General features: G+C 44.3%; 1 protein-coding gene across 1 annotated transcript in view; it reads left to right on the top strand.

The window, feature by feature from the left end:
- snx29 (sorting nexin 29) overlaps window positions 1-27,033 on the top strand; it is a 143,989-nt gene that overhangs the window by 14,940 nt on the left and 102,016 nt on the right. The window contains exons 12-14 of the mRNA XM_047609141.1: window positions 2,675-2,738; window positions 3,292-3,420; window positions 19,383-19,468. Of these exons, the coding sequence (XP_047465097.1) occupies window positions 2,675-2,738; window positions 3,292-3,420; window positions 19,383-19,468 (279 nt within the window). The remainder of the gene's footprint in view (window positions 1-2,674; window positions 2,739-3,291; window positions 3,421-19,382; window positions 19,469-27,033) is intronic.

Genomic DNA, 27,033 nt, shown 5'->3' with positions numbered 1-27,033 from the left:
GAGGCCAAGCATTGGCTGTGCATTGACTGGAGACCACGGAGTCTATAATTCACAATGCACCTCGACTGCAAGACTTAGGTCTCCACTAATGCGTCTATTATTGGAACAATTGAGCAAGAGCGCGTCTGCTCACACATGCAAACACGCACACAAATCTTTTCTCCTAGGAGGTGGCTGTTCCACCTATGGTGCGTGCATACGTACTTCCACGCACATGCACACACTTGTGCTGTAATTTGTCCACGTCCCCCTGCGAGGACCGGGGGGCGTCTGGCGCCACCGAAGTCCCTAATGGCTCGTCTGTGGCACCCACTGTGAACGCGTGGTCGGACTAAAGGTCACGTTTATTTCTGGCCTGCTGATGTGAAGAACGGAGCTGTATAGATAATAGACTTCCTCTTTTCTCCTCTGTGTTGTTGTTGTTGTCTCTTCATCACACTCCTCCTCCTCCTCCTTCTTTTCCTCCTCCACTTTCTCCCCCTCCTCCCTCAAACCTGGCACTTAGCCTTGGGCTGAGGCAGACCTACTTGTCTGGGGCTACATCGACACCCTACATTAATTATGAAAATAGAGTTGTGGTCTCTGTGTGTGTGTGTGTGTGTGGAATGCAAAGTGCAGGGTAGATTAACTTCTTGTCTCATGCTTGTTATTTTTGGAAGTCCCGGTAACAGCCTAGTTATGGGCTTGGAAACCTTCATGTGCACCTCCAAGCGTAACTATGGAAACGAGCCCCTGCACCTCCACACAGCCCATCCGAAATCTGCCCTGAACATCAGGATGGAGATTAACATCAGCCAGCAGTTGACTGCCAGCGTACGGCTTCACTGACAGACGCTTTGAAAGCGTAAAGAAAAACGAAGATGATCTTAACTGACATTTTATTTCACATGGTTCAGGCTTCATGGAGAAAAGAAGAAGTTGTGCAATGTGGTTGCCCAAATTCCAAAAAAAAAATGTTTCTGAAAAACACAGGTGGTCTATTTGGTAAAAGATCAATATTTTAGACATGTTTCCTGGTGTGTAATAAATGGAGGTATGGAGTTACCTCCCCCCTCCCCCAAACAGTGCTCTCGTTGGTTACAAGTACATGTTCAAGCCTGAGAGCTAAAGCTGGCAGTGCTGCTGATAATGAATAGAAGCGGGAGGAGAGAAGGACATGAAAATTCAAGGAAGTGTTTCATTGGACAAAAAATTTGTATACACTCAATAGTGCAGGATGAGTCTTCATCTACTGCTGTCAGCTAGGCTAGTTAGCTGGTGTCTCCTTGTTGGTTGTTAGCTGTAGCTGACGGCTAGCCTGCTGGTCGTTTATTTATTTATTTATTTTTATTTATTTTTTTTGTATTTCAGTTGGACTGGAGATGTGTTGGTTGACATATAGTTGCATATCACATCACTTCTTACCTACTGCTGTTGGCTAGGCTAGTTAGCTGGTGTCTTCTTGTTGGTAGTCTTCTGGTCTTCTAGTGCTAGCTGACTGCTAGCTCGCTGTTTGGTTTTTCAGCTGGACTGGGCTTCTAAATGCGTTTTGCCTCAGATCTTGGCACAAGCTATTGTAACATTTCATACCTACAAAATTACCTTTTGGCCATTGTTCAGTCAGATGCTGCCTTATAGGTTACTTATAGTGAGTCTAGCAACATGGTTCTAGAGGTAGCAATAGCAGCCAGTCTGAAGTATCTATAAGTACAACAACTATTTCATCAAGAGATGAATGATCCCCAAATTATTCCTGTCTCCATTGAAACTTATCAGCTGCTTAAACATGCCCATGACTCGGAAAACACACGTTACCTGAAGCTCTTGTCATCGGCATCGGGTCAAGAGTTTAAATCGGATTTGAAGTGCAGATGACGCCTCGCTGGAGATCAAAATAAACACAAAATTTAAATTGCTCAGCATTTCATATTTCGCCAGGATGGAGAGGCAAACATAATTTAACACATCATTTGATTCAAAAACACGCATACATATTTTATTAAGCCTCTGACTGAACGCGTCGGTGAATTCACGAGGCCTCGACAGTCTCGTTTCTGCTCTTCCGTGATTGAAGAACAAGATGACTGCGGCCGGCGTTGGGTTTTTCAGACGTTTGGGGCCGAACAGGTGATGTTTTTTCTTGTGTAGCGGTAATGGAAGTAGGGTCACAAAGACCCAGGAGAGGAGCTTAACCACTTCACATTGTATTCCCGCCGCATTGTGCACATTCAGAACAAATACTGTGCCGTACGTGCTGATGATCAATCGAGGAGCACAAAAACAATATTGCAACAACAAAAAAAAAAGCTGCACCGCGAAATGACTCGTCTGCTGACCGTGATTCATCAGCGTGTGTTTTTGTTTCGGCGGTGGCTAAGTAGAGTTTGATGTTTGTCGTGATAGAATGTTTAATATAAATGGTCGCCGGTGTTCTCCTCCCCCTACACTCATCCTGGATTAGTTCCTTTCGCCATCTGAAAAATATGTTTTATTGTGGCAATAAAACCGAAATGATTCAGTAGAACTTTTGTCAGCTGAGGAGGGGAAAAAAAAGGGATTTTATCAAAACAGTTCGTCTTTGGGATGAAAGGAAAGCATAGATGTTATTTCTTCATTTGGTAGGTTATTAGTTTGTGAATATTACTGTGTCTGCGTGTGTGTGTTGTGTCCTTGACGTCTCACCTCTTCTCCACAGTGGAGCTCCGCCAGGCCATTGTCGCCATGATGAACAGGAAGGATGAGCTGGAGGAGCAAAACACGTACGTTGGGATGTACTCTCCTTATCAGCTGCTAGTGAACCACCCAGACAGACTGGGGGAAGCCACCGGCTGACCTTTCCGTGGAAATGATTCTTTGTGCCGACTCGCAGCAGTAAACAGTTTTGTTGTGTTGTTTTCCCGCAATAATCCCCCGTATACTGTGATTTACACTCATTTAACATCTGTTAAAAGCGTTCAGGAGTGCCACAAAAAACGTAGCGTTAGTACACCTCTGTGATTAATCATAATTAACGTGAATGTTCTGCCACGCAGTATTTAGATTTTCGCGATAAACTGAGATTTGTGTTCGGAGTATTAAATTTAAACGATGCAATCACAGATGTGTGTTGATTAAGTGTGATTCAGTCACTCGGTTATTACGGCAATTAAAGAAGCATCATGGTGTTTGTCTAATCTTCTGTTTATGAAAATAACATCACCCAGAGTGCCAACATTTAGAAATGTTAAAGGCTGGGTCTTTAGAGCGCGGGAGGCCTGATCCGAATGCTAACGTCGTTTAGCGTTGATGTGACATGCTCCGTGTGTTTTATAGGTCTCTCCGCAGCCTGCTGGATGGGGAGATGGAGCACTCGGCGGGCCTGAGGCAGGAGACTGATCTGCTCAGGAGGAAGCTGTCCGAGCTGGAGGAGAGACACTCGGCCAAGGTCCAGGCACTGGCGAGGTGAGATGCAGCCAGGACACAGCGCATTAATACGTGATGTTGTTTCGGCCTTTCGAGATGTTTAAGTCTGTACTGACAGATCTACACCGATCAGCCACAACATTAGCCTTTGTGCCTCCAAAACAGCTGAGACTCCATCAGAGAATGGACGAGGATCTTCTGAGCGTGTCCTATGCTGTGAATTTGGAGGCCAGGTCAACACCTTGTGCTGTTTTTCGTGTTTTTTGAGTTGTTCCTAAACTGTTTTTGTGTGTGCGAGTTCATGCTGGGGATGGATGATGCCATCAAGGAGTGACACTGCTATGGGGTGGGGGTGCCTAATCTGGTTCAGGTGGGTGGTACATGTCTAAGTAACATCCACATAAAAGCCAAATGTTTCCCAGCAGAACATTCAGTTGTCCCAAGATGGTCGATGTTATTTACTCCTCCTGTCGCTGGTTTTAATGTTGTGGCTGATCGGTGTACTTTGAGCCTGTGACGTGTTAAATTGCATTAGAGAAGAAGGAAAAACGGAAATGGCAATAACACAGTTCACAGAGCACGTAGAAGGCTCTTTTCATTTTCAATCTTCATCTTTTCTGAACATTTAAATGTTTTCACAACAGCATGATCGTCTAGAATGAATGAACTATAGATCAACTCAACAGCATAGTTCAGGAAAGGCCAGCGTGTAGCTACTCCTAGCCTCCCACCTGATGGTAGCCTAATAGTTGCCTCCCTGGTGTCACCCACTTTGAATGAGAAGAGTGATTTCCGTTTGCATAGACACACAACGCGTGCTGGCTGTGTTCTCCGTGGTGTGTTCGTGTGCATCTTTTTGGTTCAGACACAGGCGACGTGAGGTGGCTTCACAGTTGGTATCTTTTGCCAGTTGTCTCTTGGCATCAGTTTGGTGCGCACGTGCGTTTAGGGTCATCACAAATTGATAGTTTGCATGTTATACAATCTCCGTTTTTTTTTCCTTCTCTTTGAGGCTGATTAATAAATTTCTCTGAGATTCTATCTGTCGATTCATCGAAGAACTTTACAAATCTAGCAGATCAATCCATCTGCCATTAACAAAAAACAGCGCTGATTAAATGTGTCTTTCAGCTTCTATAGAAGTGAATTCCTTGGAACAGGAAATAGACTGACTAATGTCTGAATCAGTTGCCAGATGATTTTCAAATTATCTCCTATTATCATCCATAATAGCTGAGTAATAGCTTCCACCTAAGCTAGTACACTGTACCTGCAACTAAGGAGCTGCAGTCCTCAGAGACTCCTGGCACTGTTTGTGGTTTTCTCTAATCACCTCGCAGCATCTTACAATGGCACTTAATGAAGGAAGGAATTCCAGTTAAAACTTCCAGTCAGTGGGAATTTTATATCTGATGGTCAGGGGTCCAGCTTTTAGTTTTTAGTCTGAGGACAAAGGTTATGCGGTTTCATGGCGGCACTGACGGGAGGAATTATTCCAAAGCGGTGCTGGGAAATATTTTTGATGAAACCAGGGACTGAGTCACTTGTTATTAAAATACTTTTGTGATTAGAAATGGCCATTAATCAGTCATTCCACGAAAAAAAAGATGCATAATAGCATTTATTTGTGCTTGTTGTCAAGTGGCGCACTTTTTACATACTGGGGATTTAATTGCATGGCTGTACAGCTGATTTGAACAGCCCCTTTTTTTACATGTTGTTATTGATGCTATATAAATAAAATTGAATTGATTTAACATGTAAATATCTAACTTTAGGAAATAAAGAAAAAAAAAACATAAATGTATTGATTAATTCAGAACTATAGAAACAAAGCCGTTAATAGTTTTGTATAATTTTTTGGTGGGACTAGTGTCATATTCATTTAGTTTTGATTACGATCATATTTGTCTCCCATCATGTACAGGCATTAGCCTCCATCTATTTGCTGTAATGACCCACTTACGCCTTCAAACCAAAAAGTTTTCGGTCCTGAGTGAACGTTAACGCTGTGATAACCCAGAGTAACCTTCATGTCTGTGATTAAAGCTTCCTTGTCGCTGCTGATTGTGCCGGGCTGTGCTCCTTACCTACAGCAGCTGCGTCACCGTTTTACACATAATCACAGTAATTACCGCTACACCACCTAATGCCAAGAGCTTTACCCAGCCCCGAACAAGCGGCTACATTTACGCGAACATCACTGTTCGCTCCCCTCATCCAGTTTTGTCCTTTTGCGATGTAAAGAACTGGAGGAGGGTAAATGTCGGAACAACAGAAAACCTTTCCCCATTCATGCTCGTTGTGTTACGTTTCCTTCCGTAAATCACAAACGTGCTCGGCTTCGTCCCTATAATTGACCACCTGCAGTCTCCCTGAGACTTGGCTGCATCACACTGGCTTCTGCATTGTGCTGGATGTGGCGCTGGAAGTCTTCAGTCGAGCCCTGAGACCTTTAAATAGACGATTAGTCATCCCCCTAGCAGCCTAAACAGAAAGCCCCAGCCAGCCTGAGTTCGGTAACCACCAGCTAGGATTGATCGAGTGACTCCACTTGAGTGTGCGGAGAGGCTAAAGCTGAAGCTGATGAGTTTGTTGTTTGCGGAGGACAGCGCAGCAGCTGCCGGACTTTTAAGAAACGCCACGAAGTCCGTGTTCGACTCTTTAATGGAGTGTAAATGGCAATAGAGGGTGTAACGAGCGCACAGGGAACAAGGGGTGGCCTTAAGATCGCCTCTGCCGCTGAGACGCACCACACACACACACACACACACACACACACACACACACACCAGGCCTGTTCTGTCGTCTGCTGCTAAATCTCAAGTGCTGCTTTTCCTTTTCAGCCAAATCTTTCTCGATCAATAGCGGCTATAAATACCACTGAAGGAGCAGCTAGCCACTGAATGAGGGCTGGAAGCTGTCAGCGTCATTCAGAGAAAGAGGATACTGGCAACCGTTGCCATGCGCCCCCGAGATTCTTTGTGGCCATTGCGCCAAAGGGTGAAAGGACAGTCGAATCGTAACATCTTAGCACTTAAAAGATCAGCCGTGGTTGCTCGTTGAGTGGCAGCCGGCCGGATTACTTTAGTGGCGTTGAGTTAATTGAGGCGCATTGTTCAACCTTCGCTAATTTTGAGTGGGATCACTTTTCCACCAGCAGTAATGCTCAGGTTAAATGTTTATCTCTGCTACCAGATGGTCCCGCGGCTCGAGGAAAGGAGCCGCCAGTCAATTTCTTATTTTAGAGCTCCTCCAAGTGAGCACCCAAGCCCGAGGAAGCGGCGTCCCTTCGTACACAAGGCGTGCGTTTGTGTGTGTGTGTCTTGAGCCTGGATGTATAACGGGGGTGGCAGAGGATGAGCGAGCCGCCATAGATAGATCCCGGCTGACGTCGGCTCCGGCGGAGGGGAGCGGGCTAAAACGAGCTGCTGCTCACTTATTGACTTTCGCGCGCACACACACACACGAACCTCAGCAGGACCCTTACTCACACACCCATCCAAATATATCGCGAATATCGAAGACCCTTACTCACGCATTGACACATCAGCCCACGGCTGCTGAAACCTATGCCCACATGCAGCAATCCTCATCTGTGATTATAGGCACAAACAGCTCAGAATATTACGCTCGCAGTCGAGTTGTTTGTGTTGAAGGTTATTGAAGTAAAATGTCACGCTATTGAGTCCTCCACACAAAAAGTGCAGTAAATAGAATGAAAAAACACTTTATTTATTCATTGTTTTCGGAAAGAATCTTGTTCGAGGCATTATGGAGAATCTTTCTTGTCTCTTTATATAATCCCAGATGGACACTGTGATCAAGGCTCCATGGGGGACACATTATCTATTGTTCTTTTTGTTGCTGAAGATGGTTGTTTGTGACTCTGACTTCACATTCAGTTTTGGTTTTAATTAGGAGAATGTCAATATGTACAAAGAGAGCTTAATTTGAGAATAAATGCTTTGGTGGTTAGCCTTCAGTTAGAAACGGACAAATGGAGCAGCAGGAACAGCCCAGACTAACTGCTGACAAAATAGAAACGCAACAGATCAGTGGACAGATTTTCCTTATTGAGTTTTAGTTTAAACTTCATTCAGTCTGGGATGTCAGTCAGATGCCCGCCTGATGAGAAGCTGTGATGGAAAACAGTCAAAACATTATGACCACTGATAGGAGTGTTGAATATCATCGACCATCTTGTGACAATAGAATGTTCTGCTGGGAAACTTTTGGACCTGGCATTTATGTAGATGTTTCTTAGACATGTAGCACCCACCTAGACCAGACCAGGCACCCCCACCCCATAGCAATGACACTCCTTGGTGTTGACCTGGCATCCAAATTCGCTGGATCCCAAACCGATCAACATCCTGTTACCAAAGGACACCCTCAGAAGGTCCATCTTCATTCTCATCAGAGAATGAAGACCTACACAATATAATGTTATGCCTGAACGGTGTAGGTTGTGGTATAGAGTCTATACATCTTGTCTCTCTGTCCCTACTAGTTGGGGGTTGTCTGTCAGGGGGTTAGGGTTGAGGGTTTAAAGGATGTCACGCCTCTTTTGCCTTCCACATTGGCAGATTTTTGATATCGGTGAGACCCAAAGAAACGATGAAGTAGGTCTGTCTCTGTGTGCCCACACTGGAAAAAGATTTCAGTCTGTGTAAAAAGTGTAACAATTTCAAACTGTGTCGAGATGTAAATTAAACTGTCTTCAGGACTTATCATCCCCTGTACTATTTCCCATTTTTCTTAATACAAGAAGACTCCGCTTGTCCTGGCTCCTGTAATGCTTTATATAAATGAAATGGCGTGTCTTTCAGATCCATGGTCCCTTTTACGCTGACACATTTTAGCTGGTTTTGCAGTTTCGAAATGATTAGGATGATTTCTTACCAAGTGCCTAGCCCGAAGGTATCGAGAGAAGTCTCTTTTTGTGCAAATGGATGTACAAGTTGCCAACCCTGTATAACTCTCTCCCACCAAGATATCCTTAAGTGCTATGTAGATCCCCAATTGACTTTTAATTCTTAATTCACACTGTAGGGTTTGTGTCTACAAAGAAGCTTTATGTGTCATCGTTTTAATGAGTGCTCCCCTGTTGCATTCTCACAGCGGTGCACAACTTTCCACATGAAAGCGTACAGGTAATGTAACGTACGTTCATGCTGATCTTTGCTGTTCTACTGTCAACGTGAGTCAAGCAAAGGTTAGGAAGTACAAAATGGTTAACAGTGCACATGAAATATTTTCCACATATGAAAAAATGTTCTTATGAGGCAGGATGTTCTTGCACAGTAAGTTTTGGTTGTTGAACGTTTTCGTCAAATCGCCATTTAATTATGTTGTTCTTCTGGTTCCCTACGCTTAATATTTGATCAAAACCAAAATCTTACATGACACTTGGCCTCCATCTTGCAATCTTCATCGCACAGCACTTTTTCTTTTTTTGTTTTTTAAATTAGTTACTGTCTCTCGGGGTGCTAACGGACATTAAGTCATTAGAAAAACTGTTGCGTTAAAAATAGATGTCCAAAACCGAAATGGCCTCGCTCTGAATGTCTAGCCCTCCAGCCCATTCCCCCGATGATAGCGGTTGAGGCGCGCACACACACACAGAAACGCTCCCCTCAACCGTTCCTTGTCCTCGTTTTTAGACGTCGGTTGGCAGAGCAGATAGCCGACAGAAAGCAGGCCTCTCGCAGCAGGAAGACGGGAAGGCGGCCAGTCGACTGGGCCCGGGCCAGGAAGTGGTTCCTCGTCACTGGGAGTGGGGGCGGTTGGACAGGCAGACACATGGGCGCATAGAAAAGGAACGAGAGCAGATGCCTTTTTCTTAGCTGGCAGAGCCGCCTTTCTCCAGGCAGTCTGGTATGGCTGTTCTGAAAAAGTGGCTGAGAGAGCGGCTGTGAAGTTAGCCTAGTTTATTTTTTGGGAGTGTTTAGGCTTCTTTCTTTGGGAAGTCAATCATGTCACTCTACTCAGGGGGGTTTAACAACCCAGGCCCGCAGGTACACTACCAGTCAAAAGTTTTGGAACACCACACTTTTTCCATTTTTTTTATAGAAAATTATTTAGTTTATTGTGTCATTGCACTCTGAAATGAAAGCATAGAACATATAAGCAATTTGAGTAGAAAAAGAAATCGTGTATTCTAAACTTTTGACTCATCAAAGTAGCCACCTTTGGCAGATATAACAGCTGAACACACTCGTGGCATTCTTTCTACAATAGAAATCAAATATTCTTCAGAAAGTCTGTTGCAGAAGTTCCCATAAATATGTGGCACTTGTAGATTGCTTGGCTTTCACTCTTCTGTCCAGTTCATCCCACACAAGCTCGATGGGGTTTAAGCCTGGAGACTGTGCTGGCCACTCCATGTTTTCACACTTACCATCTTGTTTTTTTTTCCTGAGGTAGCTTTGGCGTAGCTTGGACTTGTGTTTTGGGTCATTATCTTGCTGTAGGATGAACCTCTGACCAACTAGGCGCATACCAGAGGGTATTGCATGGCGCTGCAGAATGCGGCAGTTGTAGCCGTTTTGGTTCAGGGTGCCGCTCACTCTGTACAAGCCACCGACCCTGGATCCAGCAAAACAGCCCCAGGCCATCACACCTCCTCCTCCATGTTTGACTGTTGATGTCACACACTGTGGAGCCATCCTCTTGCCTACTCGACAGCGTACAAAGAACGAAGATTTGCAATTTTGATTCATCAGTCCATAATACCGTCTTCCAGTCTTCAGTAGTCCAATGGCGGTGTTTCGTGGCCCAGGAGAGCCTCTTTGTCTAATTCTGACATCTTAGCAATGGCTTTCTTGCTGCAACTCGTCCTGTCAAACCTGCAGCTTGAAGTCTTCTCTTTGCGGTTGAAACTGAGACTTGCTTACTACGACTACTATTACTAATACTACGACTACTATTAAGCTGTGGTTGAAGCTGTTGTCCTGTTAGCCGCCTGTTAACTCTCAGAAACTTGTCCTCTGATTCAGTTGTGGCTTTGTACCAGACCGCTTCCTGTCAGAGTTTCCCCCTGTTTCTGAGAGCCGTTTGATGGTGAAGAAACCTGTACTCACTGACACCTTGACTTTCTTTGCAATTTCCCTGTAGGAAAGACCTACATTTTTATGATGGTCTGTCTCTCTTCCATTGTTAATTGCCTTTTTCTCTCCATTTTTGTAGCAACACACTACTTTCTGCAGTACAATACTGTTCACCTGGTGCTCATGAGGGTCTGGTACCACAGTGTGTTCCAACACTGCTTTTATGCAGACAGAGGGGGTTGTAAGTAATCATGAAAAGTTGGAACACCTGTAGGAATTAGTAGCACCAGCTTTCAAGGCTGATTCAACCTTCATTGCTGCAAAACAGCAGTGCATATACAAAAAGTTCCTCATGTCCTGTGTCGTCCTCAATCGCGGGTCTTCTGCTAGAGGTCTGGGAGTTCTTTCAGGACAGTATCTTAGCTGTTCCTAGGTGTTGTCAGGTGTTGTTCCTGGGATCAGTTGGAGCCATTCTCCAAGTTTTGGGGGTCACTGCCCCGAGTGCTACTACCTACTACCATGGGCACCATGCTCTCCTTAACCTTCTACATCAGTTCCAGCTGCTCTTTCAACCGTTGGTACTTCTCAACCTTTTCATTCGAGCCTTCAGAAATGTGTCGCAAGAGTCTATTTGTGCTTCACATGTATTTTATAAACTGTGCCTGAACATTAAATTGGACTCGGGAGCATTACACAGTGACTGAGCTATCTGTCTCCTAAGGCACCTTTGTACCTCTCATTTGCTACTTCCAAACGTAAAGAACAGGCAGGTTAGCGGTGTTTATTGCACATTAAGATGAGTACCGAGCATGAGGATAATAAAGGAAGGAAGAGGAGAATCCAATAGAGACAAGAGAAAATCACTCCAGGGCTTTAACTCAACCCAAGTAATTACAGCAGTTACATTAAGTTTAAGTTTTCCTCCTGAGATGGTTGGTTTGGTCGTTCTTCAAGAGAAGATACGATCCATCTTCCACCCTAATAATCACATACAGTGTTTGCTTTATATAAAACACATTCTCAAACTTTAGATTCTTCCCCCACTGTCTCCCTTTCAAACTAAATATTTACAGTCTTTATCTCTTGAGTGCACACAGTTTCCAGCTCTGTTGCCATCCCATCAGTTTTCAAACAAGACAGCTACACTTTCTTTATATCCATTTCTAAAGCCCTATTGTCACTGTTTTTTTACACGCGAATCACAAACTCTTTTAGAAAACACGCGAACACTGTTCATCCTTCTCACTTGTCTCACACGGAAGAGAACGACTTCAACCGTTTTAATGCCTTAGTGTAGCTAATAGGCTTATCCTCCGAGCAGGCGTTTACACTGGCAATATTCGTGCATCAGAGTATCGCCCTTAATGAGAGAGTGCTTTGTGGTTGGTCCCACAACAGCTGGACGAAGGATGCGGTTTCTGCGACGGAGATGCAGACTCCTTAACTTTTGAAAACTCATTTAAAACTTTACTCTCCCTGAAGGCAGACAAGACACTGAAAGTTCCACATCAGTTCAAATAATTTCATTCATCCCTCTGAAACAGCAACCAAACAAGAGACAAAGTTACAGTTGCATCATCCACTTTGGATGTTGATAAGGCCGCACATAGAGTTAGTGTCTTTTGTTTAACCTGTGCCTCTTAATTAGGGGAGGTTCACAAAGGGTGAGACTAGTGAAAGTTGAGGCAACAACCCAGGGAGTTTGGTGTGTACCACTGAATTCACCGCGTTGGCCGAACCCAGATGGAGGACTGTTGTCAAATATACCGTATATTTGTCTTCAAGTAAAGAGGAAGATTGGATAGTGTAGCCGGGTTTAAAAAATTGGTAATTCTCTGAAGCCTCCTCCGTGTACTACAGCTAAAAAGGTCTAATAACTTTATCAGCTGTCTTCTCCCTGTTACCGCAGGGCATTTGGCCAAGTTGTTAATTAACTGCTGCTGAGAGGATTTGGACCATACCTCTACTAGCGTTACCGGATTCCTTTTCATACGAGCGTGCACTGCGGTAGGACTTTTCTTGTGTTTCAGGACTGGTTATGCGTGGCTTCTCCATTAGTGAAGTGTTTCCACACACTCGAAGGGCTCCTCATCCGTCAGTCTCGCAGGCGTCCATTGTTACAAAGCGTCAATAAACCAACTAGTTTGAACAATCTCTACTATGTACAAGGCTGGATTACCATATGATTTGGTGCAGATATTCATGTTGCTTGAAGTTGACATTTGTGGATAGAAGTTCAGCCCCACAGAGCTGCTTCCTTAGCTGTTGACTGCACCTCACCAGCCTTGGACGCCTCTTTGGGGAAAACAATCCTACAGTGTAAACAAGTTTAAATTAATAAAAGAGTAGCTGTGTAGTTGGTTGCCCCGATCATAAATCCACTTATGTGTCCTTGGATTTGAAATTCTTCTCAAGCAGGCAGAGAAGATGAACCACTAAGAAGTCTTATCGTAGTAGTATCATGTGTTGGCTGCTGAATTTCTCATTGGCTTGGTATGTTAAATACGTCTCCTGCGTTACTTTAACTTCAGAGTTCAGCTTTTCTTATTTGACCTCTTAGACAAGCCTTTTTTTACTCCTCTGACTTTTATGTTGACACCTGTAGCATAATACGACGGCAGCACTGACCCTGTACGGGGAATCCAAACCCTTGAGATTGTCTTTTGGATTCGGCTGCTCGGACACAAGACAAGCCATACATCACTGTGAAATTCTGATAGACAGTTTTCATTATTTTATGACATTTTATTGACTAAAGCACTCATATTAAATATTTCACAGCAATTGCAGATGACCTGATAATGGAATTATTCATTAGTTGGAGCCTTATAAATAAGACAGTGAATTTTCTTTGGACCTCAGTGTGATTTATGTCGTTTAGCGAGGCCTTGGCTTTCTTCCATTTCTACTCAGTGATTGGAAACAACATAAAATGAAGTGGAAAAGGGCGCATTTGAATAACCGTTAAGCGTTGAGGAATGGTGGATGTTCATTGCCCAACGTATTCTGTGTTTTGGTTTTGCATGCGGCTGCCTACGCCTCTGATTAACTTGACGGAAACCGCGATGACACAGGCGCACTGCAGGGCGTGTGCCACTCCACCAGGTTGTGCTTTATCTGCCTGCTCTGAAATTGGTTTTGAAAACTGCTGCCGGAGCGGCGTTCCCTCATAACTGGCAGGCCGGTCGCTTATTTCCATTGTCCCGCTGACAGCTGCTATAATATCTGGTGCCTTTGTGCACTTCCACAAATTTCCCTCAAGACTAGTTGTATTGTTTGTGTATTGTATTGTTATAATATGTGTGTAACGTGCACTCTGTTCAGGCGTGTATTCTCTCCATCATCTTGTATCACGATACAGAGAGTGCTGCCTTCTTATAGTTGTACGCTTTATACTGTGAACATGCGTCGCTCTCACTGCAAGGACTCGTAAAACACAGGGCTACAGGGCTACTCCTGCGCTGACTTTTATTTAATCAGCCGTTGGAATTAACCCCCCGGGCCCCACACGCTGTTTTCTGTCTTAAATGGTAGAAAATACAAGCACATTACATCTGAAGAAAACACTGCACTTGTACCAAAGCGATCGATAATTCAACATGCGTTCATTGTCAGGCTGGCGTAACCTGAATGAGAAATTCAATTCCAAAGCGCAGGCACATTAACTGTTGTTTGTTTGAAATATAATTTATTCCTAGCAGAGAAAATTTGCTGAACGATTCTCTGAGCAGTTTTTCCAAGATCAAACAAAAGTGCTCATGTAAGTTATTTGCTGTCAGCGGTGCCATTACAGGTGTCGAAATTATCTGGGTGCAGGTTTTCCAAGCATTTTAAAAAATCATGGCGTCAGAACGCCTGACAACCAAGGCAATGGGATTAGTAATAAAAAGACTAATCAAACAGAAAGTGGGACCAAGTCACTGACCTTTATTACTGTTTAACACAGCAGAAAAGCTCTGGTATAATTAACAACACTAATGAGATAAATCCGTGTCCTGGTCTTGGCCCCTTGTTAATGTTATTAGGCCTTTTTTTTTTCTTGCTGTGTTGTCTCCACCAAGTCCTGTGGGAAATATTCGGCTTTTTAGCTGCTGAATGCTGCATTACTATGAGGCACACCTCTGTCACACACAAGTCTGTCTGCTGTTTGTGCTGAGCTGGTTTTTTTTTTGTTTTTTTCCAGGCTTGGCTGTTTGCCGCCCACATTACAAGTAATAATAAAATAATAGTAATAAAATACACAGAGAGTCAGTAAGCATTTCTTCCAGTTTCCTCAGTGGAAAAAAAAGGAAGAATCCAGATTTGATAGAAAGTGGATAACGAAGAAATGTTTGCGACGTTTGCTTAAACCTACAGGAATTATTCAACACATACATATTGAACACAAATTCACAAAGTCCGTCTGATCTTGGGCCTATAGACAAAGGCTCAGGATTACAAAACTAATCACACATCTCGTACTACCCACTAGAATTGGGTGGTGGTGTATTGTTCTGCGGGTGCGGTGCCTTCCGCCTGTATTTTCGTGTTGTGTTTGTTTCTGTTCTGCAGCCTTTGACCAGTGGTTGTGTAGTGTCTAGCGTGTCGCCGGCGCTCCAGGTTTCAAGCAGAGAGGTAGGTGAACGGCGCTCTTCAGCTGCATTGACTCAAAAATCCAGCTATTTGGCACCTTTATGCAAGGAAAAACGTATTCCTCTGATTGCTCTTGCCATCGCCGCTCCCTCTCTTCACTTAACTGTCGAGCTGACTTGACCACTCTCTTTTTTTTTTTACTTTTACTTATTTACATTATTATTGTCTCAAAATAAATATATAATCCATGTAGGTAGATGTCTGTGGCACCCCATAAGACTCTTTATTTAAACATGACAATCACTATCACCGGGTCACATGACCCCTAACCTCATGTGTCACATGACATTAGCTACACAAAAGACACTGACGTTGAAAACATTGAAACAGACATATCACATTTTGGATACAGGAGGAGTATATGGGAATATGAATCTTGGCTACACAGTAAGTTCTGTTAATGTTATCATTTATCTTTGAATTATCAACAAGGTTTCCCGTATAAATGACCTGAGATTGAGATCCCTAAAACTGACTAGTACCAGAGCATTATACTGCTACACCCGAGCAGCACTCCTGGCTGTTTGTTTGTGGCTTTAAATGTGTAATCCAGTCAGCAATAGATAAATGAATGTAGATGCACCTCACTATGAATAGGTGATTAGCATCAGAATCAGAATTACTTTATTGATCCCAAGGGGAAATTACTTTTCTTTACAGCAGCTCCAACCCAAAGTGTACCAGTGTTAAGAACAAAGAGCAGTCAGAATAAGTAAGAGACAATAAGAATAAGTAAGAGAATGTTAAAAACATAACATATAACCTGTGTTCTGAGTTATTGCTCTACAGAGAAAAAAAAAAGAATCACCAGATGAATAGGGATAAAATCTTCCATGATGAACTGCACAACCCTCAACTTTTTAGTTTTTAACGCAATCATTTTGTAAGCTCCAAGAACAAGCTTTTCACAAAGATTCCAAGTTTATTTTTTACTTTAACATTATTCATAATCATGGATTCAGTTTGGTCTGATTTTACTAATGAAACTGTAGACCAGAGGAAACTCGGCTCTAATCGGAGAGGACTCTAATCGGACTGCTTGTTGGCCGTCAGATTTGCAGCACAGGGTGCAAAGAGTATAGTACACAGCTGTTTTTGTCATATTTTCATTTTTGCATTTTTGCATATATATATATATATATAGATAGATAGATTACTTTATTCATCCCCGAAGGGAAAGTAGGTTATCAAAGCAGTCCGGTATTTGAATACAATAAAATACTGAGATATAAAAATAAAAGCAAGATAAAAACACAGAATAGGACAAGGACACTTAACAAAACACAGGATACATAGGTGGATAAGGTGCAGTGGCAAGAGATATAGCTTTACATATGGTAAAAGAAAATTTTCACCTGAGTTTCAAATATGTTGGTTCAGTCCCATTTTGTCAGAAGCTGTGATCTAACCTTAAAGCTGCTATAGGAGTAGAGATGATGAGGCTCATTCTCAGTAAAATGATTTCTCTGATTTAGCTTCTGAATATCAGCGTATCTCCGTGAACCTCTGTACAAACACACACACACACACACTTGGAGAAAGCGGCTTATATTAGCTATAATTTAATCAGGTTGAGAAGCAACTGGGCTCCGGGTGGTTCTGATAACGGCGTGTGGTTTCAGGAGGTCTCCCGGCAGGCGACTCTTTTGTTGGTTGTGAAGGAGGGCTGATAAGCAGGGCACCGAAAATCACCCATGGAGAATGAGGGCTGGTGTGGGGGGTGGTGGTGGTGGTGGTTGGGGGAGCAGCGGGAGAGCGGCGGCGGAGCAAGACAAAGGGTGTTAAATTTAACTACCAGGGGCGTAAAGCCACACTCCAAGTCTGATTGATTTCCTCCCCAACGTCGATGATGTTCTCACCCATTTACAATAAAAAACCATCTTAAATCTCTGGGATATTAAACTCCAAAATCCAGTTTTGGTCTTTCTTACAAAAAAACCCCATTTTGGCCCAAACACACCTGCTGCTTGTCTTAATACTCACATGGAAAAGACTTTAAAAAAAGACTTGAACTTTCTTGTATTCAGTAGACACACAATGATCCTTTTAGCCTGTGGATTTTGATATGAGCATTGATGCAGTAGATGGAGTTTATTGATGTGTTTGAAGGTTGTCAGAACTGCACTTCAGTACAGCTTTGCGAGTGTTGCTGCGATGTTTCCTTTCCCTTTATGTCGTCTGATGTGAATTCATATTGCTAGTTTGATTTTCCGTCTGCTTTCTGCATTGATTTATCCTCGTCCGACTTTGTGATTTATTGTATTTGCTGAGTGCTTCCAAGCTAACGGCGAAAATTGACTTGAACACTTGAGTGAAAAAGCGCATGCACTTAAAAGATCTGGTTTCCTGTTTGTTAAACATTTTCCCCAGTGAAAATCGGGCCTCTGTAATTTTAAATGTGGTTTGTGAACCCTTGAACATTATACCCGTGTGTGGTTTGTGAACACCTTGTTCTAAAGCCACAGGCATTAATCTGCTGCTATAACAGGCTTGCAGCTTTCTGCAGGATTTGGTTTAGTGTTGGTATGGGGGGGGGGGTAAGACCTGGCTCACAGGAGGTGTAGCTGTTTACTGATGGGGTTGTGCTTTGTGTGGGCCAGTCAAGTGTTGTGTTTACATGTGCTCAGACAGCACACGGTGTTTCTCCAGTTGGATGATTCCTCAAATCTCCTGTAACCATGAAAATTGTTTTCCTTTAGAGATATTGCAGCAGCTTACTGGAGGTGGAGGTGTCCACCACATGTTTATATCAATGAACTAGCCTGGCGTAGCCACACCCAATTCTGGGAGTCTAGCTGTGACATAATCAGTCCCCAACGGTGCACTAAAATGTTATGGGTGAAGGAAGCTGGGCCTGACTTTCAGGTTATCACTGAATATATCACGTCTTTGAAAATGTGTTCTCCAGATTGTTGCAAAAATGTCACTGTATGCTGTAGGATTTAGGTTTCCTTTACCCGGAGGTAATAAACTTGGCCACTGACTATGTATAAAGATGCCCAACTCCTTGTGACTTCGTCCATAGATATACTAAAGAGGAGTTTTGAAGTTCAGTGATCCTCCACTAATGACCTCTGCATTAAGTTGCCACGGCGAAGTATTTTAGGCTGCCTCTTGATCCCCACAATTTTCCAATTGATTGTTTTGGGTGAGTAAAGAATTGGTAAGATTAATTGAGAAGGTTTGGAGAAACAGACATTTGTATGACTTGTATTTATGAAATTTCATCAAAAAAAGATGCGGTGTCAACTAGCGTTTAACTGGCGTATACAGAGCGAGACAGACTGATGAGCTCACAGGTATAAATGGCTCTCGCCAGCATTGGCTATGTGTGTAGGTTATGGCGTCTCGGTCCCAAAGTGCTCTAAAAGCACCTTTACTCCTAACTTATTCAAAAATGGGCAAAGAGGTTGGATATAGGATGAGCTCAGGTGGCTAGGTAATGCCTCAGCAGACAGCTAGCTACCTGTTACGGCACCCACCTGTAAATCAAATGAGCTACGGCCAGGTAGCATAAGTTCACATCAGATTTAAAGGTGGAACATAAAAATTCACCCTTCTATGATGCAAGGCATGTTTGTTTCTACTGTAAAGTTAGACATTTGGACGTGCGATGTCTATACTCACTTCAAGAGCCGGCCTCAAGTGGACATTAGAGGAACTGCAGTTTTTAGCACTTAATGTTCATCTCCAGAGGTTTCCTCTAGCTGAAACCAGTAAAAACAAACCAAACGACATCTATTCAAGGTATGGGGGAAGGAATATCCTGCGTTATACTTACCTTGAATCTAAGCACACCTGTCAGTGTGTTGGAAGCTGCCTATTTGCTTCCTAACTTCATCCTAATTGCACAATTTTGTAAGATGCGTGGCTGCAATACGTCTCAGTCCGTCCACACAGCTGCTTTTGTTGATCCCGTCCACAGCATTTGATTCTTTCCAATCATCAAGACGCATCTCGGTGAATACATCTCAGACTGGCCATCTGGATTAGTTATCGAGTGTTTATATTTCCATCACTCCTCAGGTGACAAGATGTCACAACGACATTCACACCATCTCCCTCCACCACATGCTGCGATAGAACCAAGTAAACAGCATCATGTTACTGGCTTGCGACAGCTCCGAGAGTTGCTAGAAAATGTGCCCTTTACAGACTTGTGCATCTTCACCGTGGCAAGCTGATGATTGTTTTGTCTAAATGCACAAATATGATTCTGTTAAAAAAGCGAAACAGCTTGCGTACAGCGTGCTGTCCTTAGAGGGGCCTCTTATTCCGTTAACTGATGGTTTAATGCTTGCGTTTCTGTTTGTGCAGGGAGAATGAGGTCCTCAAGGTCCAGCTGAAGAAGTATGTGGGGGCGGTGCAGATGCTGAAGAGAGAGGGAAGCCAAGGCAATGACGGTAAAACACACACTCTCGCTCTCGCTCTGAAGATCGTTATGACCTGAAATTAGATTCCATATCTGTGTCCCAGTCCATCTATTTCGCTCTCAAACAGAAGCGCTCATGAAGGCAAAAACAAAAAAAAATGAGGTCATCAGTTTCCCTCCACATCCCACATCACTTCTGATGGGTTTCTCAGGGGCTCCGACCACTAACCTCCGCTCTTACAGTGTGAAACCTTGTCAGAAGGAGCGATGTGGTCCCCGTCCCCTCCTCCGTCTCTCTCGCTTATCCTTCTTTTTACGTTTTGTGAAGATTTGATAACTCTGACTTTGTTTTCTGGTTGCCGCGGGACGCACGCGTGGCTCTGCGTAAAGACAAGCGAGATAAGCCCGTGCTGTATCAAAGGCATAATAACATGAACATGGCAGATTGTGGGGGGCCGCACAATGGTTAATTGCATTCTCAGGATGGAAGTGAGAGTGGTTATCTTTGACGCCTGAGGAGTTTGTGTTTGTGAGGTTTGCGTTGCATGTTTTTATGGGTCAGAGAGGCAAAGAGACGTGGAGGACGTTGTCGTATTAAGTTAATTTGTTTATGATGTTTTTAAGATGCCATGAAAAAGTGTTTTTCTTTAAATCCCTTTCTTTCTTTGTGACAACCTCTGATTTTTCTGTATATTAGGTTGACAATATGAAGTTGTGATAACACATTTGTATGCTACGTTCTTGGCAGCCAGTGTTGCAGATTTTTAAAATGCTTTTCAAATTTACTTCACTGCATTTAAATCACTGTTGCTGTAACAGACTTGAGTCCAGTTCAAGTCTTGTTGGGCTATGAAACCTACCATCCACTGTATCCCAAAGATATCAGAAGGCATTGTGGCCAGGGCTTTGTGTGGGCCAGTGATGTTGCACCAGATAACACACACACACTGTGTTTCTCCAGTGAGGTCATTTCCTAAATGTCCTGTGCCCAAGGACACTGTTTTCCACTGGACATTAAGGAAACCTGATTTCCCCCGGTAGCTTTTCCTTGGTGAGCCGTGGCCACGTTTAACGGACAATATGTTCTTCAGCCCAATAGGAATCGTTCTGATTAGCTGCTTACAGGAACTCTAAACAACATGATCTCATAAGACACAGTGTGTGTTTACATGTCCCCAATTGATTTATTTTACATGCTTAAAGTGGTCACTGCTCATCGTGATGAGACTGAATTTGTCTGATAGAAAAGGGCGGAGATGAACGCACGTCGCTTTCAATGATTCCGTCCGCGTACACTACACGGATCGAGCATAACATTATGACTACTGCCTGACAATCCCCAACAGGTAATAGACAATGTGCTGCATAGACTCTAAACCACAACCTACACTGTTCAGGCATAACATTATGACCAGCGTCTTAATATTGTGTGGGTCTGGTTGTGACTCATGTGAGAATGGACATGGACCTTCTGAGGGTGTCCTGTGGTAGCAGGATGTTATTCGGGGCCTTTACAGATTGCTTTGTGTTTGCTGTGGGGTGGAGGTGCCTAGTCTGGTTTAGGCGGGTGGTACGTGTCTAAGTAACGTCCACATGAATACCAGGTCCAGAAGGTTCCCAGCAGAACATTGTGTTGTCACAAGATGGTCAACGTCATTCACTTCTCCTGTCGGTGGTTTTAATGTTGTGGCTGATCGGTCTATATAACAAATCAGCAACAGGTTACTTTAGAAATGTAATCTAAATGTTTATTTTATGTGGCTGTAAATTTGCTCTGTCACATTCTTATTTTCTACGTTAGCGGAGGAAATTTTAGATCCTCTAAACACTTCTATATGTACTATGTGTTGAAACTGAAGACACACCTTTATAGTTTAACAAACAGCCAGGCCATGCTTTGCTCACTGGCCATCATCTTATCCTAACTTAACCTTCACTAGTGAATTCCTTGACTTATTAACTGGATGTAAGCGACGCTGGCTAAGAGTTAATACCTTCGCCTCCTGTGTCTTCACTGTTACTGACTGAGCCGTAGGTGAGACTGCTGACACAGATGCCCCTTTGTGCTGAAGTAATGAAGCTTTACTCGGTTTTGTAACTGGTGGTGGAATTTCAGGCTATTATTATCTTTCATAAACAGGATGATTCATAATTGTTTGTCATACTGAGGCTTTTGTTTAAATGATTCCTGCATGTACAAGGTTCATCAGTAAGACCGACACAAAAGCAACATCACCCCCCCCCCAAAAAAAATTTTAACCATATCTGTTGTGAGAAACATGCAGCCGTTCAGAAGAGTTTGACACTGTCAACTGATGTTGTCAGGAGCTCTGACAGCCCCCCACTTGTTAAGACCTGTGCAAATTCGGTCTACAACGGAGTCATGTTTTAAACATCGCGGCGGTGTCGCATTTCATCCCTGCGCTTCCCGGCAATTACCGCGCTCGGCCTGTCAAACGCGGCCGCCCGGCCTGCTGACACCGGAGAGCTCGGCGGGGAGGAGGAATGAGGAGCGGGAGATGATTGGAAAGAGAAACAGCGATTCCCTCGTGATTGAGGAAGAAAGAAACGGCCATTACGCCCCGCTCGGCTCCGCGGCCGCTGACGGATCTGTTGGGCCTCGTCGTCTGCCTCCTCTCTCGAGTCTGCTCCTCTTGTTTGTTATTTCACCGCCATTATCTCTCCGGCTCACGTCGACTTTCCATTCTCCCGTCATTTGTCCCCTTTCCGTCTCCTTTTCTCCCCCTTTTTTTCCCCCTCCCTCTTGTCTCTCCTTTCCACCCGCGCTCCCCTCCCCTCGTCTTGACAGGCGTAGTAATTCCCGCTCCACGGCGGCGTCTAAATGATTTCATCCATCCTCGCCTCTGTCTTCTGCTAATGATGTGGCCCGTTCCGTCACACTTTGATGTTGACTATCAGAGTCTTCTGGTACGTTATGTGTTGGGACTGGAGAAGGGGAGGGTGGGGGGTAATGATACACAAGCAGACCTTTTTCATGTGCTGTCAGCGTGATCAGTGCGCTGCCTTTTAGAAATCCCTCCCGTCTAATGATAGCGCCGCCGACGTGATCTCTAAAACGCTCCTCAGGTGCTGTCAGAAGAAGACATCTTTCCTTCCCTCCGTTTCAGACGGTTGTTAATTACTGTTTCACTTCTTGCTGCCATATATCCCTGTTTTGTTTGCGGGGTGCCCTCCCAAGTGCTCATACTACTTGCACGTGAGGAAATCAGCGTGCTTCTGGTGATGCTGATTGCAATTCGTGTCACGCGCACACATCTAATTTGAAAACGTGTACACGTCGCCGAAGTGGAAGATGGGATGTACGTTTACTTTACATGTCACATTAGCATATATCCCGTTTGCGTAGCGCCAAAGCGGTTCATATGTTCACGAGCGCTTGCGTGCACGCGTGTGTGTCTGCATGTGTGTACGTCATTAGGACAAACCAATTAGCTGAGTCTCGGAGGACTTGTAGTGTAACGGCGACAGACGTGTTTACTGTAAAGCGGAGTCGGATGAAGAGGAAATCTCCCGGGAGAGACTCGGAGCTGCATTTGGGTTTGGCGCACGCGCTAACCCAGTTTCACACAATTCCTGTGGCTCCTTGAAGTGTAAACGTAATAACTGTGCTGAGTTTTTCAGCCTATATCACCCATTCTCTGTGGCCTCGAGATGCCTGCAGTTTGCTTCGTACTTGTACAGACTCACAGAGGGTAGGGCCTTGCAATCATTTTAAAATAAGCTCAGTGTGGTCCAACACTGGCTTGATTTCATGAGCTTTGTCATGTAAAAGTCATGCATAAAAAGTGCCCATCTGTCTCTTCCTGTGTTTTGGACCTGATGCACGACAAAGCTGCCAAAACTATCCGAACCCAACATGCATTACAGCAAGAATGCGGAGACCCAACTTTGGAAAAGGCGAATATGAAGCCGTACAAGATCTGAGGGCGAGGAGGCTTGGATTGCCTCATATCATAACACTTAGACATTAGCAATCCAGGTCAGCTTTTGTCTGTTAAGGTTCTCAGTCGTCCAGGTCATGGTAATCCAATCCTCAACTTCCCACCAGACTCTCAGAACTGAAGAAGCGAAACGCCGAAATTCAGCAAGTCCAGTTGCCTTTGGTATCAATAAAAATCTGTGAAGTCACCTATGTGACGGATCCCTACAGAACGGTTTTGCAGTCTAGTGCGGGTGGCGCCGGCCCAGGCCATCACGGCAGTGACTGACTGCGTCTTAAATGTCGACTAAGTGAAACATTAGGCAAAGAGGTGAGGCGTGAGTGTAGCTGAGGCCGGTGGGGGATGCCTAGGCAAACATCTAAAGACCCGAGAAGACACCCAGATGTCACTTAAAGCTGCTGCTCCCTTAATAATGCATGACTTTTAGCCTTGATATAGTTGAAAATAAGTGAGTTACATAAAATTCTCCTCCTTCACAGCTGTTTTTGTTCTGTAAGGGGCAGTAAACACGTCCATTTGTGCTGTAAAGTTGGACAAACGGGGAGGTCTATTGGAGCCAGCCTCAAGAGACACTTAGTCGTACAGTCACATACGGACACAAACATGTCCTCCTTTTCCCTTTTCTTTTTCCTCTCATGTCTTTCCTCCACGCCCCTCATAGGATGAAGGCGTAAGTAATGATATAGTCGTACACATGCTCAGGTTGTGGCTGGTAGTCAGGCAGGAAGAGTAATGGAATCATGATTGTGTGACAGTACTGAAGGATGATTGGAGTGGACTGGAGAGCCACTGTAGTGGTTTGGATGGAGTTGGATAGGTTTTGTAATCCATAGCAAGTTTTTCTGATAATATGTCCCTTGAATCCCGGTTCACGAGGACAGTCTCCTCCGTGGTAGACCGAGCCCTGTTCATTGTTGACGTCCCTTGTGGACACTGGATGTAGTGGATGGAGCAGGTCACAGGAGAAATAAAGAGTGTTATTGTCTTAACTGGTGGAGTAGAGTGAAAAATATTAAAGGTTAAGGACTGCGTGACCTGTGGCGGAGTCTGGAGTCAGTGGTTGCAATGATAGAAGGTTGGGATGGGAAAAGAGGGCACCGAGTGCATTAAAAAACATTTGTTTCCCCCTGAGAGCTTGCAGTGTCGCTCTTTAAGTGGAAGCTCTGTCTCCACCAGGTGATGATATTTCACACGGTTTCATTCTCCCAGGTGGATGTTTAATGGCTGACTGGCTGACCGAGTGCCGTGCCCTGGGGACGGTCACTGAATCTGGGGGAGACGCTTTCGCCGACTCTCCCTAAGACGGTTGATTGCTCCCCACAGTCGGCTGAAATTGGCCTGCCGTGCTGTGTGTGTGTGTATATATATATAAAAAGATTGGCCTGCCAGTGGTGGATAGGAATCAGGAGTTATTAACCTGTTAAGTGCTGGCTGGTCACGCTGAGGACACTTGAGGAGATCGATAAAGGGTCAGAGGGTAGTTAGTCTGGCGAGATGGAATTCCCTCCTTTCCATCTTCTTGTGAACAGCTCTGTGAGCTTCTTACTTCCTCTCATTTTGATCTATGCCGACCTTTATTTCATAACACTAATGGTCTTTTTTGTGCAAACGGCAAGAAGGAAAAAAGTGATCTTATATCTAATAGTGGTCTAGTAAAATGTTGGCCTTCAGAACTGCCTTAATTCTTCGTGACATACTTTCAACAAGGTGTTGGAAACGTTCCTCAGAGATTTTGGTCCATATTGACATGATAACATCACGCAATTGCTGCAGATTTGTTGGCTGCACATCTATGATGAGAATCTCCGGTTCCACCACATCCCAAAGGTTCCTCTATTGGATTGAGATAGACTGTGGAGGCCATTGGAGTACAGTGAACTCATCGTCACATTCAAGAAACCAGTTTGAGATGATATGAGCTTAGTGACATGGTGCATTATCCTGCTGGAAGTAGCCATCAGAAGATGGTCCACTGTGGTCATAAAGGGATGGACATGGTCAGCAACAATACTCAGGTAGACTGTGGCATTTAAACCATGCTCAGTTTGTACTAAGGGGTCCAAAGTGTGCCAAGAAAATATCCCCCACACCATTACACCACCACCACCAGTCTGAACTGTTGATACAAGGCAGGATGGATCCAAGCTTACATGTTGTTTACACCAAATTCTGACCCTGCCATCCGAATGCCGCAGCTGAAATCAAGACTCTTCAGACCAGGCAACGTTTTCCAATCTTCTATTGTCCAGTTTTGCTGAGCCTGTGTGAACTGTAGTCTCAGTTTCCTGTTCTTAGCTGACAGGAGTGGCACCTGGTGTGGTCTTCTGCTGCTGTAGTCCATCTTCTTCAAGGTTTGACATGTTGTGTGTTCAGAGATTTTGCATTCCTGCATTATCCTGCTGGAAGTAGCACCACCAGCCTGAACCGTTGATGCAAGGCAGGACGGATCCTTGCTTTCATGTTGTTTATAAATTCTGACCCTGCCATCCGAATGTCGCAGCTGAAATCGAGACTCGTCAGACCAGCCATGTGATTGACTCATTAGATGTTTGTGATTGAACTGGTGTACCTAATAAAGTGGCCATTTTTTTTAACTATCCCTACAGCTCCCTTATTTCTTTTTATCCAGCTGTGCTCCTTCTCACCTGTGCTTCCCCCACCAAACTCCATATGAACGGACCCGCGCTTTTATCCATTCTACGTTTTGCCTGTCTTTGCGTACGTGCCTAATTCCACCATAAATAAACCTGCCGCAGACAGCAGCTTATTCATCTCCAATGAGGAAATGGATTACACGGCCGTTTAAAACCCAATAAGCTCGCCTCGCCGCGCCTCGGCCCCTCTTGCGTCCTCTGACTGCCACTGGCCTAATGAGTGAATGAGAGGCATTTGTCAGCGCTGCCTGCCTAATAGGGGAGTGTAACTTTTTCATTAAGGTCACAGATCTGCGTTTACTGTCCCTCTGCGCGCTCCATTTTGCCCTTGCGCGGCCTCAGGGGGCGGTGGTGGTGGGGTGGGGGCAGTCGGGCGCCCTCCTACGGGCTGTCAGCTGTGTGTTGTACGGTTTTGTTTATGCACTTAAACTCGTGCGAGGGTGTGTTTGCAGGCTGATGAAAACTCGTGTACTACGCCGCCAAACCTGCTAAACGATGTGTGGTTAATACGGGGGTGGAGTTACTTTGGGGGTTAACGTGAGAAAAGCAGGTCACAGTGACAAGAGGGAGGTCGTAATTAAACAAGTGTGTAGGTATGTGTTTTTTTTTTTTTTTCCTGGGAAAATGTGCATATGAGTGCGCTTTTGTATTAATTGTCTCTATGAGTCTCATGTCCCCTTGTGTGAGTGTAGGTGAGACACAGCGTGTACGGATGTGTGTGTGTGTGTGTGTGTGAAAAGCCTAAATTAAACTGTGCATTAGCGGCTGTAGGAGGGTATGAAACTGTTGTAACTGGTGTGTAAGTGGTTTATGTTATAAAGTTATTTACGTCCCAGCAGGCCGACTGTAAAAGAGCAAATGATGAGTCACCCTCTATGTGAATTGAGCATAATTGAGCCCACACATTCGTCCGCGGCCTCAGATCATAACATCAGAAGCACATCGTTGAGCCTTTCAGGTCTTAATCCTCCAGATCGGGC

Source organism: Mugil cephalus, chromosome 16, assembly GCF_022458985.1.
Source record: "Mugil cephalus isolate CIBA_MC_2020 chromosome 16, CIBA_Mcephalus_1.1, whole genome shotgun sequence".
In the NCBI taxonomy this organism is placed as follows: domain Eukaryota; kingdom Metazoa; phylum Chordata; class Actinopteri; order Mugiliformes; family Mugilidae; genus Mugil; species Mugil cephalus.
Note: the sequence above shows the minus strand (reverse complement) of the source record. Positions and strands in the feature narration are given on the sequence as shown.